The 19,749-nt window shown below is 38.2% G+C and overlaps 1 protein-coding gene across 1 annotated transcript in view; it reads right to left on the bottom strand.

The window, feature by feature from the left end:
• APBA1 (amyloid beta precursor protein binding family A member 1) overlaps window positions 1-19,749 on the bottom strand; it is an 86,781-nt gene that overhangs the window by 42,168 nt on the left and 24,864 nt on the right. Inside the window, 2 exon segments of the mRNA XM_021001823.2 lie at window positions 1,953-1,992; window positions 8,114-8,209. Of these exon segments, the coding sequence (XP_020857482.1) occupies window positions 1,953-1,992; window positions 8,114-8,209 (136 nt within the window).

The following is a 19,749-nucleotide window of genomic DNA, read 5'->3' on the forward strand; positions in this document are numbered from 1 at the left end:
AAACAGCTGTTCCCCATAATGAGCTGCTTACCAAGGCATGGAGAGAAAACAATCCATTCATTTTTCTCATACTAAAGTACAGTAGTTGCAACAGAGAGTCAAACAGTCTCCCAAGAAATCTTTAACAAAGCACTAACTACTAATTAAATAAGGGAATGTGTTATATGGCTTATTTGGTGTTTTTAATAAGAATGATTTCTGCAGCCAACACTGTAAAAAATGTATATCCCTCTCTTCAATCACACAAAATCCATACTTAGTGCTCCACGATGAGTTATTGGGGGCGGCAAACATGTTTGTCTCTCTTTTAGCCTTTATGGATATGACAAGGATGCAAAGTATTATCCACAGTACACAAGCTAAAGGCTTAACCATACACCAGGGAAGTATATACCTATCTATAATATAAATAGACATTTCTGAAGCTATGTAATATTGAAGTACAGAGGCTATAGCTATCCTTTTGATGAAATTATTCTGCCGCTCATATATAGGTATTTATGACAACATGAAGCTCACAGAGAAAAAAAGGCTATAAAGAATGCGAAAAGTCATAAGCACAAAAAGAAAACAAAAATAAACTCTTCCCAATAAGGCCTAATTGCCCATGCATATTACATGGCCATCCACAACTCAGAACTAACTATCCTTTGAAAATGTTTCCTTTCCCTTCTGAAACAGTAAGTGTGGGTGTGTATATGCACTTGAAAGCAATTCAAATAATACTGAAATGACTGGATAAATACCAAGCATCTGGGGGACCAAAATATTGGTCTTAAATAAATAATAGGTTAGATATATGCCTTTACTTCATTTAACCTTCAATGAAATTGTATGCAATCAATTCCACTGTAATGCATTCTGACAGAAAGCCCCTGATTCACCTCAGAGTTTAATATTTACTCTAACTATACAAATTAAAAAGCAAATTAGATATTGGAACAATCATTTTTTTTAAAGGTCAGATTTAGATTTGACATGTTCTAGAAATTTCTGTTAGCAATTTTACCTCTGTGCAATTCACTGTACTTAGTTTGATGTGGAGGTGGACAAATACACACACACACACACCACAGAACAAATATACAATCATGTTACTGTTGCTACTTGACAACCTCGAGACCTGTTGTTGATATGAATTCAAAGTTTTAAAAGCACTTAAAAATGCTTATTGATTAAAATGTCTCATTAGAAAAAAACTAAGATACTAGCATGAGATTTTATTAGTTCAGACAAGATTTCTAATAATTACAGGTTACACTTTTTTTTTCTTGTTTTGTTCCTGTTTATTTTAAACTAGAATGCAGGAAATTAACTTAAAAACAAACCCAACTACCCAGGGTGTAGCTACTGTTACGACTCTTGAGTTTCTATGGTGCAGATGAACAACTTCAATTTTTCCTAGGTTTATACTTATGGAATTATAAAGTTGGAAAAGACCTCAAAAAGGATATCTGGTCCTTTACACCACATTTGAGCTTCCTCAGGAAAACTGGAGCATATTTTATCTTTATAATAGACTGGTCTCTCTACATAGCTCATTTGAGTTTTAAATGACCAGCCCAGACATACCATTTCCATTGGTTACATTCTGGGTGGAGATGTTTTAAAACCGATGTTCACTGGAATGGGAATCAGGAGATGTGAGTTCTAGTCACAATTTTCTCATTAACTAGTTGTGTGGCCTTAGGTATGGTCACTTCACTCTATGCCTCAGTTTCCTCAAATACAAAATGAAAAGGCTAGTCAACTCTACATAAACCAAGATAAGGTTCTTGCTTTAAAATGCTGATTTTGTCATTCTAAATTGTTGGAGACTGCTAATGTGTCACCTTGTGACCTTCCTTCCTCCCAGATGATATATCCTTTTAAAGTACAGCATTACATAGAGCTGAATTCTAAAAGATTTATAAATCACTCAGCGCTTGATTTATTTTTTTCTTACATCTTACCTTCAACGTACGTTGGGAATGAAGCCAAGCTTTTCCTTGACTGTAATTAAGACAAAGAGGGTTTCAAACAGGGGAAAGCATGCTCATATATGCATTAATAACCCATCTATGCAACATGAAAAATAAATACATCATCAAATAGCAGTTATTAACAGGGGGGAGGTAACCATTATTGGTTAGAGAAAGTTGAAATGCATATAAATATATGTATTTATCATTAGAGGTTATCATTCAGTGCTGTCTAAGTCATTAGGATTTTATACAGCCAGGAAGTCTTAGAATCCATGTTCAGCAACCTTTGGAAGGTTTTCAGTATCTATGTTCTGTAGGTTGATAAAAAAATTTTCATTTTCTGAATGTCAGGAGTAGCTCCAATAGCTAGATTTGGCCAATAGCAAAAGCACAAGGTAACTTATATTCTAAAAAAATTAGAATTTCCATTAATAAACAGCTGAATGTTAGCATGACCACAACTGTAGAAATTAAGAATTTCCACAGGAAAGCAGTTGTTTAAAAACCAAATTAACCTCCCCACTGCCAAAGATGTTTTCTGGGGTTTTTTATTCTCTTTCTTGTTCATTTATTAATTTACTTTATTTGGAAGTCATCCTTTCTTCAAATCACTCCAGCCTACTACCTTAAAATGAAATACAACAAAGGAGTGAAGAATGAACCCTTGAATTTTCCTACACCAGGCACCCAGATGACGACTCTACTTAGGGGGTTCACAGGACAATGGGCAGAACGACTTGGAAAACCATAAAAACTTCCAGATCATATTTGATCTGCAGCAATACTTACCTTTCAGTTCTTAAAAAAAAAAAAAGGAAACAACTATCTTAAGGATAAACCTGAATGTTGGAGAAATAGAGAATTTGTCCTTAGGAATAGGATCTAGTCCTGTGATTTCATTAGTACTGAGAACTGCCAAGTGAGGGAACTCCCTCTCCTAATACAGGTTGGGACTAGCATCTTCTCTGGGACCTTTGGTTTTAGAGAGTTGTCTAGAGCAGAGTGGTTAAGTGACTTGCACATGGTACATACCTGAAAAAAAGTCTGTTGAGATGAATGGAATTGTGAAAGTGGTATCTTTAGATTATAAATTCCTTAAGGGCAGGGATTATCTTTTGCCTCTTTGCATACCCCCAGGGCTTAGTGTAGTGGCTGGCAGCCAGTAAGTGCTTAATAAATGTTTACTGATTAATTAAACCTTTAACCTATCTATGCTAGGACTGTACCAGATCCTTAATGTTCATTGTAAGGTATTCTTCTTGTAAGAGACAGAGCAGAATTCAGTGCTCTGAATAAATGTCAAGGCCTGAATCTCTGGTCTGGGTCTAAACACTTTCTTGATGCAGGAGGGGAGATGGGGAGGAGAGGGTGAGGATGCCAAGGGTACTCATTCATTTTCTTGGTAGAATCTCCTCACCTGGAACGTGGGAAAAGCAGTATTTACCTCACAAGGGCAAAAGAGAGGATTAATTAGCTAACATCTGCATTGCACTTTAGAAATGAAAATGTTAAATGTTATCTAAACTACTCAGGACCAAGTTAATGACATGTAATCTAACATAATTTAGAAGAGTAAAAGACCTTCACGTTAATCTTGAAATATGTAACATCTGGCAACTCATTAGAGGGAACTTTTCATGAGTGTGTTCATTGTAATGAAATGGCTCATTATACCAAATGTGGAGTCTGGATATTCCTAAAATGCCTTTCTTGTTTGAAGAAGGGTAAACTGTGTTTCAACCTAAGGGATAAGCCCAGAGGATGAGAAACTTGGAGCAATGGCTATTGGCCGCCAATGCATCTATAGGAAGAAATGCATTAAAGGGAAACCAAAAATGGAGGGCTATAGAAAAGAGGGCCATCAAACGTCTAGAAGTCTGTTCCACTGGTCTGACTTTCACTTAGTCAACAGAGAATAGAAGGAGTACAACAAATACGTTATTTGACTTTGTTGAGAGTAGGGCAACAGAGCCAGCACAATTCTGATTGACTTGACAGTCAGTTAAATAGCTCCAAAGAAAAGGCAGTCCTTTTTGGCAAGGCTAGAGACTTTTAAATGCAATTTGTGCCCTTGAGCTAGGTGGCTATCTGACTGAGATGTCCATTTTGCTCAGTCAGAGTAGCTCAGCCTCTAGCTACATCCAATTACCCAACCCAGCTCTGTTTGGATATTAACTGGGTAAATGAATACTTTATTGAATGCTAAACTCAAGGAGCCCCTGGTTAAGACCTGAATACAAAAAGAAAAATTCTACAGCTAAACAAACAAACAAACAAAAGGAAAATCCTACCATTTTAGAAACTCAGGATGTTCACTGCCTTTCCCCTCGTTCTTTCTATCTACAAGTTCATGACTAGGCCATGACTGGGGCAGCTAGGTAGTACAGTGGATAGAACAGGACAGACACTTACTAGCTGTGGGACCTTGGGCAAGCCATTTAACCTGCTTGCCTCAGTTTCCTCATCTGCAAAATGGGGATAATAGTCCCTACCTCCCAGGGTTGTTGTGAGGTTCAAATAAGATAATTGTAAAGCACTTAGCACAGTGCCTGGCACTTTGTGAGTGCTACCTAAGTTGTTAGCTATCATTATTATGATATCTTTATTTTCTGGACTCTGAAGCAGCATTTAAAAAAAAATTAATGAACAAATATCTACCTCCCCCACTAGAAATTAAAAAGAAAGAAAAAAGAAAAACAAAGAAATATGCACAGTCAAGCAATACAAATTTCTGCATTAGTTATGTCAAAAAAACCAGTCTCATTCTGTATCCTGAGTCTATCACATCTGTTAGGCAGTAGGTAGCATGCTTCATCTATGTATGTTTTTAAGGGGAAAATGATTTTCTTAAATCTACAGAATGTCTAATTACTACATGCATGGAAGGTTTTTTAGAATCATTTTTTAAAAGGCTATGCAGAAAAAAGTACCAATCCTTACAGAAACTGAAAAACTAACATTTGCTTGTAGTGATATGTCATCCCAAGTTGAACATTAAGATATCTGATTAGGTGGGCAGAAAGAGACTAATGGGGTCACCTAACCCTTAGTAGTCAAGATCAAATTTAATAAAAGTAATAAACTCCTAGATCAGAGAGAGCCAAAGGTTACAGAGCAGTATTCTTCCTAGGGATTTTCCTGAAGGCCACCTAAAGATGAATGGAGTTGCTAGGAGGCCTATAAGGGCATGCTCAATCTGCATATTTGCATCTAATCAACACTTACCACAAACACTTGCAGCCCTTTCAAGCAATTATCAAGTTTTGATTTTATTGCTACTGCCTGTGGGGCTGCCATTCCTGACTCTTCTCTCCATTTCTTTCTCACTTGGTCATGCATCATAAATTAAGTGTGAGGCAGAAAATGGGAAAATCGAGCAAGTAGGCTGGTGAGAGAGAGCCATCAGACCCAATCCCAGGCCATGTCATCCACTGGTATGTCATAATTTAGTAAGTCCTGCTGTACAGTGAGGCATTTTGCAAACCTATAAAGCACAATGGGATGTACTATATTTGAAATGTCTGCTAGTTTAATTCTGATTGATTTTAAAAAGCAACAACATTCTTCCTTGACTAGTGGTCAGTAGGAAGTGGATGATCTCCCTACAGATACTTGATTTTTATTTTTATTTCATTAATGTAGGGAGCTCCAGGTAAGAAATTCCCTGTACCTAGATAACTTTGTTCACATGAAACTGAAAAGCTTTGGCACAGACAAAATTAATGTACCTAGGATAAAAAGGGAAGCAGTTGAATGGGGAAAAAAATCTTTGCATTATATTTCTCTGATGAGGGCTTGGTGTCCAAGATATATTTGGGATTGACACAAATAAAATAACTAAAATGCCCATAATCTTTTGACCCAGATATGACACCACTGAGCTTATAGGCCAAGAAGGACAATAATAAGAATAGAGTTCCTACATACACTAAACTATTTATAGCAAGACTTTTAGTGACAGCAAAGAATTGCCAACAAAGTAGATGTCCATCAATTGGGGAATGGCTAAACAAATTGTGGTACATGAATATAATGAAATATTATTATTGTCTAAGAAATGATGAAATGTGATGAATCCAGAGATGATCTACATGAATGGATACAGAGTGAAGTGATCAGGGCTTAGAAAACAGTATACATGACTATAAGAATGTAAATAGAAAGAACTATAACATGCACAAACCCAAAAGTGAATGTTGCAAAATTATAAAGAACAAGCACATCTCAAAAGAAGGGAAATGAGAAGACATGCCCACCCAATCACTTTGCAAAAGTGAGAGGTTCACAAGTATTGCATATATTTTTAGTCTTTTTTTGATGTATTGATCAGTTGTGCTGAGTTTTTCCTCTTCTTTTTCTTTTTCTTAATCCTTAAAAATATTATTTGTTATATGGAATGGTTCTCTGGGAGGGAAGGGAGAGGACCAATGGGGGAAACCGGTGATACAAACAAACAAAAATAAATTAAAAAATTATTCAACCAAAAAAAAAAAAACAACCAGAGAAAATCCCTATGCCAATGAAGATTCTCAAAGTGCTCTGCAGTTTACAATCCCAGAGAGCTGGGCAGACAGGTAGGTGTCACAGTGGATGGAGCAGCTGGCCAGTCGTTAGGAAGACTCAGCTCCCTGAGTTCAAATCTTGCCTTAGCTGATGACTAGCTAGCTATGTGACCTTGGGCAAGCCACTTAACCAACCCTGTTTGCCTCAGTATCCTCATGTGTAAAATGAGCTGGAGAAGGAAATGACAAACCACTTCAGAATCTTTGTCAAGAAAACTCCAAGTGGGGTCACAAAGGGGAGGACACGACTGAAATGACTGAACAACAACATGAGAGGCTGTGACTTTCCCCAGTGTTAAAGACAGGACTTGAACCCAGATCTCTATTCACTAGGCTATGCTGCCCCTCATGAGTAACAGATTTGTTAGTGATGGTAAATAACAGTTATCCCTTCCATCTTGTTTTTAGTAAAAGGAAAAAAAAATGACACAATCATTCATTTTGTATTTTAAATTTTTAAACAAATATTCTCTTTGTTAATTAGACAACTGCAGTAAACTGCAATATTTAGAGGCAACTGAGCTCCCACACAGATGATATCAGAGCTCAGTATCAGGTTATTAATAGGCAAGTGGCAATTAGTGCTAGCATTTATTTGTTAAGAGTATAAAAGAGGTTGAAGAGAAGACTAAAGTTTTCCTTCAGTGAAAGGTATTTTGTTTCAGCATTAGAGGAAGGTCACATACCAATGAGATCACAGGCCTATCCACAGAAGTCTTGGAAAAACAGTGGATGCTGAACCTGCATTGGTCAGAGGGTCCCCTCTTCTAGGAGCTCCTTAAACCAATGAAATCACAAGTCAAGTGCCTAGCTCCAATTCTTCTAGAATGGGCTAATTCTAGAGCCCTCTTAAGGGGAAGTAAAACCTAAGTTAACAATCAAGTAGAGAATTCCCTGGGGAGGAAACATTCTTCACCAAACTTGTTCTTAGCATCCTAAAGAGTAGCCTGTAAGCAAGTGTTTATTTAAGCGACTTGCCTAAGGTCCCACATGCTAAAGTAGAGGCAAGATGTCTTCTTGATTCCAACTTTGGCCCACTATCCGTTATGACATACTATCATTCTTTAGCCCCTAGACCCTTTAAAAAAGCTGTGTCAGCACTCATTTTCATGGATCATCATCATCATCATCATCATCATCATCATCATCATCAGGTTTCCCTTAAAATGGAAGTAAATACATAATGGGGAAGAATCTGCTGCGGAGCACAATTTATTTATATCAGAAGGCAAGACTATATTATCAGAAAGGCAAGAGGGTTGGGTTTTTTGCTCTTGTTTTTAGATCTATCCCTCCACCCCAGACAACACCCTAGATTAGACTTTAACTTTGGAAAAGCTACCTATAAACTTCAGTGAAGGAGGTTTCCTCTCTGGGGAGTTCACAGCACCAATGAAATCAACAAGAACAGAACAACAAAAATAGGCATACATTAGAGAACACATTTAAAAGCTAAAAAAAATTTTCCCACTGTGAATTGGTTTTGTAATCTTTAAGAGAGGAAGGGGGGAAAGGGCAAAAGAATCATGAAAATGAACTGGGATAGGAAGAGAGGGACCCATGATATTGACAATGGCTCCACTCTACCTCTTTGTTACTGGAGGATTCTGCCAGGTCATCTTGATGATGCTGTCTGCTGGACGATTCAGCACCCCGGGGAGAGGAAGAATCAGGAGATGGAGACTAGACATGGTAAGGAAACAAAATCAGGAAAACCTGAGTGACTCAGTGAACCTCTTGGTTTGGGGGAGGAGTAGAGAGCTCTAAGAGAGGCAGAACATAACTGTGCAAACTTAAAAAAATTTTTTTTATACTGATCATTTATTTCTCTGTGTAGCATGGCTAATGTAGATAGAGCTGGCCTTGGAGTCAGGAAGAATGAGATTCAAATCTAGTTGGTGAAAGCCCTGCCTCCAACACATACAACTTTTGCCTGTGATTAGATACAAGTCACCCAAGTCCCCAGGCAACTCCTTAATACTACATTACTCCAAAGGGCTCATGATGAAAAGTGCTATCCACCTCCAGATAGAGAACTGATGATCTCTAAGTACAAATTGAAGCCTCATTCTTTTTCATTCTTTCTCTCTTTCTTTCTCCTATCCCTCTGCCTCTTTCTTTCTTTCGCTCTTGGCTTTTGTTACTGTTCTTGGAACATGGCTAATGTAGAAATGTGTTTTTGTATGACTTCATTCTTGTAATGGGTTTTGTATTTTTCAACCTCTCAATGGGTGGGGAAGGAATAGAGGGAGGGAGAGAATTTAGAACTGAAAATAAAATTGAATTTTAAAAAACCCTATACTATAATATTGCAGATCTTTACTAGTAGAGCGCCTTTTTTATTTGGTACTGCCTGCAAAGATGAAATCACAGGTCCTGGCCAACCAAGCCAAACTAAAAACAAAACAAAACAAAACAGCAAAACAAACACCTCTCCCAGAAATTAATGTAAGAGGTGATTGCACATATATTACCTATACTAGACTGTTTACTGTCTGTGGAGGAAAGGAGGAGGGAAGCATAGAACTGGAACAAAACTTCAAAAAACCTGAATGTTAAAATTGTTTTTATATGTTCTTGGGGGGGGAAATGAAATGTTATTTTTTTAAAAAATAATGCAAGAGGCCTAATATTTTTCAGCTTTTGTTTCATTATTTGTCATTTTTTCCTGAGAAACTCTTAGGCCTTCTGGTTTGTCAGAAATTACTATAAAACACGAAATATTTTGAAGTTCAAATTAAAATCAGAGAAAATAAAGCTGAGTGGCACAAAAATATACTACTTTATTTGCCTATTGGTTAGGCAATAACTTAGATTCTCAATGACCCAAAAATCCCCCACTCTGATCTTAACCCAAAGGAGTAATTACAAAGAAAAACAGGTACTTAGAGAGACATCAGTGAAAGTATTTTGCCTGAAAAAGGGAATTTCCACAAGGCAACTGAGCTGAAGGGGAGACTCATTAAAGGAAACCGTAAAGTAAGATCTCTTTAACAGGTTGCCCCTCTGGAAAGAAGAGGGGACAACATGGACAGGAAAGAGATGTGACAAACATACAAATCACTCTGCTTAACAAGCAGTGCAGCCTTAGTTCTTTGTCATGGGACCTGGATTTGTCCTCCTTATGTGCTATACATGATTTTAGACATGGAGGTGATGATATGGTCAAGTTCTTAAATATTTACACATAGGAAAGAGATTGACGGCAGTAACACTACAGCTCGGATGGAGAGATGACAGGCTTATGACAGGCCAGGGCAAACAGAACAATCTACTGGTTTGAGGTATATTAATTTAGCTACAACCTTTGAAGAAATCAGGTAACGTATATACATGTATATGTATATATGTACAATGTAATGCATATTAGAAAAAAATATAGGACAGGTAGGTGGTACAGTGGATACAGCACTGGCCCTGGAATCAGGAAGACCTGAGTTCAAATCTGGCCTCACACATTTACTAGCTGTGTGATCCTGGGCAAGTCACTTAACCCTCTTTGCCTCAATTTCCTCATCTGTAAAATGAGCTGGAGAAGGAAACAGCAAATTATTCTAGTATCTGCCAAGAAAACACCAAATGGGGTCATGAAGAGTCAGACACAACTCAGTAACAACAACAAAGTGTATATTCTGTCATATTAATTTTAAGTTGATAGCATAATGTGTGTGTATGTGTGCACATGTGTTTAAAGTCCAGGATTATGATTTCATCAGTGGGAAGAATTCCCAGGATGGAAAATCTCTCCATGCCTCTACCCATAGGATTATAGATTAAGGATTTAGAGTTGGAAGGGACCATAGAGGTCATGTAGGAAAACTCTTTTATTTTACAGATGAGGAAACTGAGACAGAGAAAAGTAAAGTGACTTGTCAGAGATAAAGATAATAACTGTCTGAAGCATTATTTGAACTCAAATCTCCCTGTCTCCAAGTGCTGTACTCTAACTACTGTGTTGCCAAGCTGTATTCCCTTCAGAATACAGCAAAAGGTCTAAATTCTTCATCTAGTTCCTATTCATCATTTATGCCTTTGGGGGAAAAATAGTTGCATGGCTATAATTTACATAGTACTTCAAAGTTTGCAAAGAATTTTACAAACATTATCTCATTTTAATCCTCACAACAAGCCTAGAAGACAGGTGCTCCTATTATCCCCATTTTACAGATGAAGAAACTGAGGCAGAAAGGTTAAATGATTGCCCAGAGTTACACAGCCAAGTGTCTGAGGACTGATTTGAATTCAGGTCTTCTTAATTCCCAGTTTACCAACCATATCATTTGCAAATGACTGGTTCTAGATCACTTGGCAATGAGATAGGCTCCCATTTAACAACAAAGGACTGGGGTGGGGCAGGGAGAGGAAAAAGAAGAAGAGGGAAATCTGGGTCCATTGTTTCATTCTATCAACCTGCTGTAGTTCAATCAGTGCTGTGAACCCAGTATGGTGTTCTGGGTTCTGGAATCTGGATCCAATGTTTTTTTCCACTGAACCACATTGCTTCATTTGCCTTCTAGTCAAAAGGCAAACCTTTCCCTCTAGCTGGGATACCCTAAGATGCTACTTCAGCACCAAGGACAGAAGACATGCTCCTGGACTCTAGTAGCTCTTATGAGAACTGGAAGCTATTGATGAATTGACAGGATTGAGGAATTACCCTCTAAGTTGTGGTCTACTTATTATTATATAGATTTTAAAATTGCAAGGATGACAGAAAGGTAGCATGGTGTAGTGGTGGAAGACTTGGGTTCTAGTCATTCCTCTGACACATTGGTTGTGTGACTCTGGACAAGACACCCTTTCGGTGTCCCAGAAAACTCTCTAAGATGATAGATTGCAGAGCAGGTTCATTAGGACCTTGGACAGAGGGTTTCCTCACAGGGAGTTCCTTATGCCAGTAAAATCAAATGTTTGATCCCTGAAAATGGGGTGGACCAATGTATTTAGAAGAGATAAAGCCATTGTCTTTCTACATCACCCCATCTCACATTCTCTGTTGTTGCAAAAAAAAAAATTGTTCCTGAATTCCATAATTTTACACTGATACCTTCTCCCCAAAGTGGAAACAAAATTCCCTAGAAATCACAGATAACTTTCTATTTTTCAAGAACGTGGTGGAGCCAATATTTTGTCAACTATTCCTTATTGCACAGAAAAGCTTCATTCTGGGAAACCAGAGCTACCCTAGCCCCTGAGGCTGTAATACACTGGGATATTCCACTTCAATGAGACAAATGAAACGTTATAAGCATGGTTTGGGGGTAGGTGTGGGGAAAGTCAGCACCAGAATCTCACATCTGGAAGGGACCTCAAAAGCCATTGAGTTGAATCCACAGCTGAACAGGAAATCTAGTTGCCTGACATTCAGCATCTGCTGGAAGGCTTTTATGGAGGGGGAACCCTCCACCTTCCAAGGCTGTCTACTCCACACTGGCACAACTCTAATTCTTAAGAGATCTTTTCTAACAACAAACCTAAACTTGCTTCTTTGCAACTTTTAGCTGTTGTTCCTCGATTTGCTCTCTGGAGCCAAGCAAAAGGCAGAGTATCAGAGGGTCACAGATTTTGAGCTGGAAGGGACCTTAGAGGTGATCTCATCCAATTTCTTCATTTCGTTGATGAGGCAACTGAGTCTTAGAGGTTAAAGTGACTTTCCCAAGGTCACACTAGTGGTACAGTACAAAACTGTTCATATGAATTTATTTCCTCTGACTCCAAATTCAATGCTCAAGGCATCTTACTTCTGAATTTCTTATTTTTAAAAACAGTGACAATACTTGTACTAAAATGTGGGAGTTGGTCTGATTAGCCCAAATCTGTGTGAGGAAAGTACTTTGTAAACCTTAAATCAGGATGTAAATATGCTGTTGTTATTATTGTTATTTCATGAGGACTTCTGGAAGGCTGGAGCCCGAGGGTGGGAAGATTTGGAGACCTGTTTTGCACTTCCAGATTAAGGGCAAGTAATAACCAACTACCTGATGCCACCATCATGCCTATACTCTTACCTGAACCAGGCTTCTGGGTTCACAGTATTAAGGTCTACTAGAATAACCTAAGAGATAGCTACTGATGGTAAAGAGGATGATGAAAGAAAAGTTTTGCCTGCCTTGGAGAGTAAAGGAAATACATATTTCCACTCCTGGCCCTATGAGTTTGGAAATGAAAAAAAAAGGATAGGCTAAAAGTAGAGGTAGTAAGGAATGAAAGTCTTTAGGGGGAAAGCCCCATTTCACTAGATGCCAAGAGTGTAAGAAAAGGAGAATCAAGGATAATGTGTTGACAATTGATCATATATATATATCCTTCAAAGGATATAATGTCAAGAGTGAAAAGACTGTCAAAATTGGGAAAGGGAGGGCTAAGGTGAATAGGGATGAGAAAATGGGGAAATGTGGCTACTGAAAGGAATGTGTGCCTGCCTGGAGATTCAAGAGTCCCTATTCAGAGTTAGTAATATTCCTTTAAAGGCAGCTAGGTGGCAAGTGGATAAAGTGCTGGGCTTGGATTGAGGAAGACTCATCTTCCTGAATTCAAATCTTGGCCTCAGAAAGTTACTAGCTTTGTGACCCTGTTTGCCCCAGTTTTTTTCATCTGTAAAAAGAGCTGGAGAAGGAAATGGCAAACCACTCCAATAAGAAAACCTCAAATGAAAAACAACTGAACAACAAGAAAGGAAAGAAAATAGATTTCTGTTAAGGTGGGGAGAGAGCTACAGATATGGAATGCTGCATGCCCTTTCAGATAAGATCACTGTATTATCACTTTAACTTAAATATTTTAGTGTTACAAAAGAACTCTCCTAAAGTAAGAGTAGTCTCTAAAGGTATGTAATGTAAACAAAACAAAATATACCAATGAAACTTTAAAAAAATTCTTTAAAAAAGAATGTTTATTGTCTAGATTGTGGTATACAGTTGGATGGACATTCTCTAGAGCTGTTCATTCAGTACAGAGAGCTTGGATAGACACTCTGAGTGGACAATGAACTCTAGAATTGAAGAGAAGGAAGAAAATGGACCAGATTGGCCTTTGAAAATTGCACAGTGCTTTTAATGGGTTTCCAAGTTTCTTCCTGGAGTCAGAGAACCTGGCTTCAAATCCCACCTTTGATACTATGCCAGGTCACTTTAACCTTCACCAGCCTCAGTTTCCTCATCTGTAAAATGAGGAGATTGAACTAGATGGCCTCTGAGGTTCCTTCCAGCTCTAGGTTTGTGATTCTAGATACAAGAGTCCTGGTGATGCTCCAGGAATTGAAATAATGGAATGCTGGTTTCAGAAGAATTAATGTTGTGGGTGCACCCAAAGAGCAGTTGAGAGGTACCATCGCGGGCGTGAGAACTGTGTAGAAATAAAGGATATCATTGGTGAGACATATGAGTAGAAAAGCCAGTCATGTCGCAGGGCAAGGGATAGCTCACAGAGAGTCTTGCATTTTCCACTGGTATTCTTAAAATGTCCAGAGAACTAAAGGAAGGCACCTGGGAAACTGTATCTGTAATGCATACAGAATGAAGTGTGGGTAGATGGAGATGTTGGAAGGAGGGCCTACATTGACCAGATCACAGATCCTTTGAAATAAAAGTATTCATAAACTCAAAGGAAGGCAATTAGGTGGTTCAGGGGACAAGGTGCTAGAGCTGGAGTAGGGAAGACCTGAGTTCAAACCCAACCCAGATATTTGCTAACTATGGGATGCTGGACAAGTGCCTTCACCTCTGAGCCTGGTTCATCACTTGTAAAATGGGGATAATAATAGTACCTACTTCACAGAGTTGTAAGGACCAAGAGAGAACATATGTAAAGCATTTTGCAAACTTTAAAGCCCTATATAAATGCTAGCAAAAGGACAAACAGGCAAAGTCCATTTTGCTAAATACAGCTAATCTCCACCTTTCTTCTTCTTGAGTCAGTAGTGGAGGAAATAATGCTGTCTTGATAATGGACTCCATACTGACTCTCAAATGACTCAAATGAAAAACATTTGTTCTGAATCTAACAGTCTAGGGATCTGGGGAATTTTCTAAAAATTCCCAAGGTACCCTACCCAGGAAGCAATTAGTACATAGCTTTCCTAAGGGATTGTAAGAAGGGTAGAGGGAGAGTTTTTATTTACACTTTTAAACATTTGGCTTTCAAACTCAAGTGGGAAGAGGAAGAGGAAAGAATAAGCATTTATATAGCCCCTACTATGTGCCACGCACTGTGCTAAGTGCTTTACAAGTATTATCTTATTTGATCTCCACAACAATCCTTTGAGATAGATATAATTATTATCCTCATTTTCAGTTGAGGAAACTGATGCAAACAGAGGTTAAGGGACTTGTCCAGGGTCACCTTGATAGTTAAGTATCTGAAGCTGGATTTGAATTCAGGTTTTCCTTACTCCAGGCCTAGCATTCTATCCACTGTGCCAAATATATATATTTTTTTAAATCTTCAATTCAACTCAAAGAAGTATTTATTGTGTGCCTATCAAGTGCTTCCTGGAAGGGGTGGGTGGGAGTGAGGCATGTGATGACTGGCAAAAGCCATATATAAATGGGGTTTATGTGAGCCTTGTATCTAAATAAGTCATTTGGAAATTCCCATCAGGTCTCAGGACAGGCCAGCTTGCTTCTTTTCTCTGCTTCCTTCCTGCTTACAGGTTGACTGGGTGTTCCTACTCTCCCTTTAAATAACAAAGATTCCTGGAAGAGGACACTGGCTCTTCCAGGGTTGGAGAGAGATTCTATTGCATCATGGAATTAAGGAGAAACCTCAGGGGTTCAGAGGCCAAGGGATTCTGCCATAAGAATCTCTGTTAGTTGAGAGTCAACCTATTTACAGGGACTACATTAGATTTTGCATTGTTCTTTTAAATAAAAAGTCATCTAGGAAGGACCAATTGTATTTTGCTTTATGTAAGCAGGCCTCCAAACAGTTTCATGCAAAACTGATTTTTTGGTGTCCAGTTGTATTTGAACATAATCTCCTAAACAGTCAAGGCACAGATGCTTACAGAAATCTGCAAAAAGTATCTGATGTGAGTGTGGGCCACCCTGACCATTAGAGTGTCTTCTCCCTTAGAATATAAGCTCCCTGAGGGCAAGGCTCCTTATACTTGCTTGCTTTTATTTGTACCCTCAACACTTTACACAATGGCCAGTACATAGTAAGTACTTATGAAATTATTTATCTATCTACCTATCTAATGGCTTCACAAATGGTTACTTTATTATACATATAAAGGGCACTCAAATGTTTGCCAACAATTCTCCAATTAAGCACAATGACCCCACCATAGAATTAGGTGTCAATTCCATACTCTTTTCTATATGGAATTTAAAAGGTATTTGCTAGGACAAGGAATATCACTAACTCTAGTAGGGGACCCTTTTGAACCTCCAGTCCAAATATATTCCTTTTAGTGGCTACCTCTCCCCACACCCTCATCCCTATTCAGGCTCTATACCCTTACTCAGTTTTGATCATTTTTTCATCCTGAACATTATACCCTTTAGAGATCTGATCAACTGTTAACAAGCATTTCTATCTTTGATTCTTCTCCTCTTAAACTCTTTTTACTAAAATAAAATAAGGCTTTTCCTCTGAAGATATTGCCATTTCTCACTAACTTCTCCCTTTTCCTTATACTTTCAAATTCATAGCATAGGAGGAGAAATAGGTTTTCCTTACTCCCCAAGGCCATTCCTTTGCTCTGCTATCATCATTCCACAATCTCCTCTCCTTTTAAGTTCATGCATTCTTTCCATTGTCCTATACCAACTTCCTGGATATCCTCCTACTTTCCTCAATAATTTTAGCACCTGGTTTTCCTCTTTAGGCATCCATACCCTGCACAGTCACTCAGTGAATGCAAAAGTACTATCATCAACATTAGTAACAATAGCATACATCCACATAGCACTTTAAAAGTTTATAAAATACTTTCCTTACAAGTTTTTGAGGTAGTCAGTGGGAACACTATCATCCCCATTTTACAGACCAGGGCAACTAGATGTGACAGTGGACAGAACACAGGGCCTGCAGTCAGGAAGACCAGAGTTCAATCTGACCCCAGACACTTGCTAGCTGTCTAGTAAGTAGCCTGGGCAAGTCACTTAATCCTGTTTGCCTCAGTTTCCTCATCTATAAAATGAGCTGGAGAAGGAAATGGCAAACCACTGTAGTATCTTTGCCAAGAAAGCCTCAAATGGGATTATGAAGACTCAGACATGACTGAAAAACAACTGAAGTGAAACTAAGTAAACAGATATTTTAACCAGCCCACTTTATAAATGAGTAGATTGAGTAAACAAAAGAAGTGACTTGTCCATAATTACACAGATGTGTAAATGTCACTTATGAGCATAATTCAGATCTCTTGACTACAAACCCAATCCTTGATCCACATTAATGATCTTCTAACATTCTGTTCTCTCACTGAACCTCATTACTGCCAGGAAGGACAAATCACACAGTTATCTGAAACTGTTCTGCTCTGAGGTCCAGAACTCTGAAATCCTTTGACCATGATGTTCTTGTCTTTCCACCTCTCCTACAGCTTCCCTCCTCTGCCTGCTCTTGACACTCATCCTGATCTCTGTTCCCTTGAACCTCTCTCCTCTCCTTTAGGTCTTACTCCACTTGTCATCTTTCATCTCATTCTTCAATCTCTCTGTAGGTGGTTCATTTCCTTCTGTTTACAAACCCATTCACCTTTTTCCTTTCTTCCCCAGTCCAATTAATCTTTCTCTTGACCTTATTCCTTCTTCAAGCTGTGGCCTCATCTCTATCCTTATCACTGCCAAACTGCTAGGGAAAAAAATCAGTCTAAGCTCATTGCCTCCACTCTCTGGAGGCTCCTTGACCCCCTGCACTTTGGCTTCTGACCCCCTCTACTGAAACTTCTCTTTCTGAGCTTATTACAAGCTTCCTGAGAACTCCAAAGATCTTTTCACGGCCTTCATCTTCTTTGATGCTTTTGTGGCATTTGGCATTATTGATCTGCTCTTCCTTCTTGCCACTTTGTTATCCTTTGGTGTGATATCATTCTCTTCTGATTCTCCTATTTGTCTGACTAGCTTGGTAAATGCTAAATTCCTTAAAATTAGGGATTTTTTTCATTCTTTGCATTTCTATCTTTAGTACCTAGCACAGTGCCTGGCTCATAGAGGAGACTTGATAAATGCTGGTTGACTGACTTTCTTCTCAGTATCTTTGATGGTTCAATCTTTATCCTTCTAGCCTCTAAGTGTAGGTATTGATCATACCCCAAGTCTCTATTCTTGACTTTTCTTCTCTCTATATACCTTCTTCCATGGTACTCCATCTATTCCCACATCTCCAAAACACCTGTCAAAAACACTGACTCCCAAATCTCTATTTTTGCCCTCTAAATGGAACTCAATTTCTACAGCTTTGCATTTCTAATTGTACATTGGATGTCCTACTAGCATACCAGACCCAAACTGTTCAAAACTGAGCTCAATATATTCCCTCAAATTTACCTGCCTCCTAACTTATTGATGGCATATCCTGACTGGAAACCTTGGAGTCATCCTTGACTCTTTCCTCCCCCTCACTCCCTACATATAATCAGTGGCTAAATCCTATCAATTCCATATCTACAACATCTCTCTTATCCATCTCCTCTCTTCAATGACATTAGCTCACGTTTGTATCCTATGTTACAACTCAGTTCAATTTAGTTTAACAGGCACTAGCTGGAAGGGAGCTGAGAGGTCATTTAGTCCATTCCCCTTCATTTTACAGATCAGGTAACTGAGACACATTAAGTCATTTTTCCAGGGCCACGTAGGTTCAGTAGTAAACATCAGAGGTGAATCTGAACCCAAGTGCCTGGACTCTAGAGTCAATGAAAGATAGCAGAAACAAAACTGCCCTTCCCTTAATTAATGCTCTATTGAAAGCATTTTCTTCAACAAACCTTATCAAACAGAACAAATATTATTCTATTGCACCAATGAACAAATAGATGATCAGAGAAGTTAAGGTATTTGCCTGCAGTCACAAAAGTGGCAGAGCTGGAACCCAAACCCAGGCCTTCTGCCTCCAAAACTACTATATGACTCTGCTTTATACTTCCATCATAACCTAGGTCTTCATTATTTCTCATTGGACAGGTCTGATTATATCACTCACCTGCTCTAAGATCTTCATTGACTCCCTACTGCCTATAGCGTACCCGAAAAATATCTTAATTCCAAATTAATTATTTAGCTTCATCTCATACTATTTCCTTTTATACACTAAACATTCCAGCCAAACAAGGCCACTAATCATCTGTTTTGCCTCCCTGCATACATTTAGACTGTTCCACATGTCTCAAATGTCCTCTCTCCATACCTTTACCTGTGGAAATACTTTTCCTTCAAGATTCAATTTAGACATTTCCTTGAAGCCTTCATTAATTCTTGAAATGTGGTTATTTTTATCTTATAGACTATAAATTCCCTGAGGGCAGGCATTCTTACATCCTCAGCATTTAGCACAAAATAATGTTCAAAGTAAATATTTGTGAATTGTTCGTTAAATTGAATTTCTTCAGAGACTACATGTAAGAATCTCAGTTTTCTGGGTTCTCAAGAGTTTGCTCATTAGGCTTCTGGTGTATGATATCTGATTTCCCCCTCACCTCTCAAGTCAATGAAAGACATTTTCTTCTCATTTATCTAAGTTTAAAAAAAAACAACTTGATAACAATGTAATATATAATTAGTATTTTTCTGCTCTTGAATCATGTTTGTGCTTCTGAAATGAAAAAAAAACCTCTGCTTAATTAACTATACTACACACTACCTCAATTTAAACTATTTATTTCACCAATTTATTTCTATATTCCTTAATATGGTAAAGCAGGAAAGTTATCACAGGCCCCGTACGTTATATCATCAAAATGACAGTCTAGATTTAATGAAGTTTTTAACATATACATCTTCACAATGAAGGTAACTTAACACAATTTGAACATTCTGAGATAGCCATCTGGGAAAATATTTTAATCATCTCCTCATTTCTCTCCCTCAAAGAAAAATGTACTCCTACACATCCACAAATCATAAAAAAAACTGTGAAACTCACTTTAAGAGTATGAGAGGAAACCAAGAAAACAGATATATCTCAGAGACAGCCCTGGGTATACATGCCCCTATCCACAATTTCCCAAGGTAGATGATAAGAGGCATTTTCACCGTAAGGCCTTAAAACTCTCTTCT

This window comes from Phascolarctos cinereus, unplaced genomic scaffold, assembly GCF_003287225.1.
Source record: "Phascolarctos cinereus isolate Bilbo 61053 unplaced genomic scaffold, phaCin_HiC Scaffold_4;HRSCAF=312, whole genome shotgun sequence".
Taxonomy (NCBI): Eukaryota; Metazoa; Chordata; class Mammalia; order Diprotodontia; family Phascolarctidae; genus Phascolarctos; species Phascolarctos cinereus.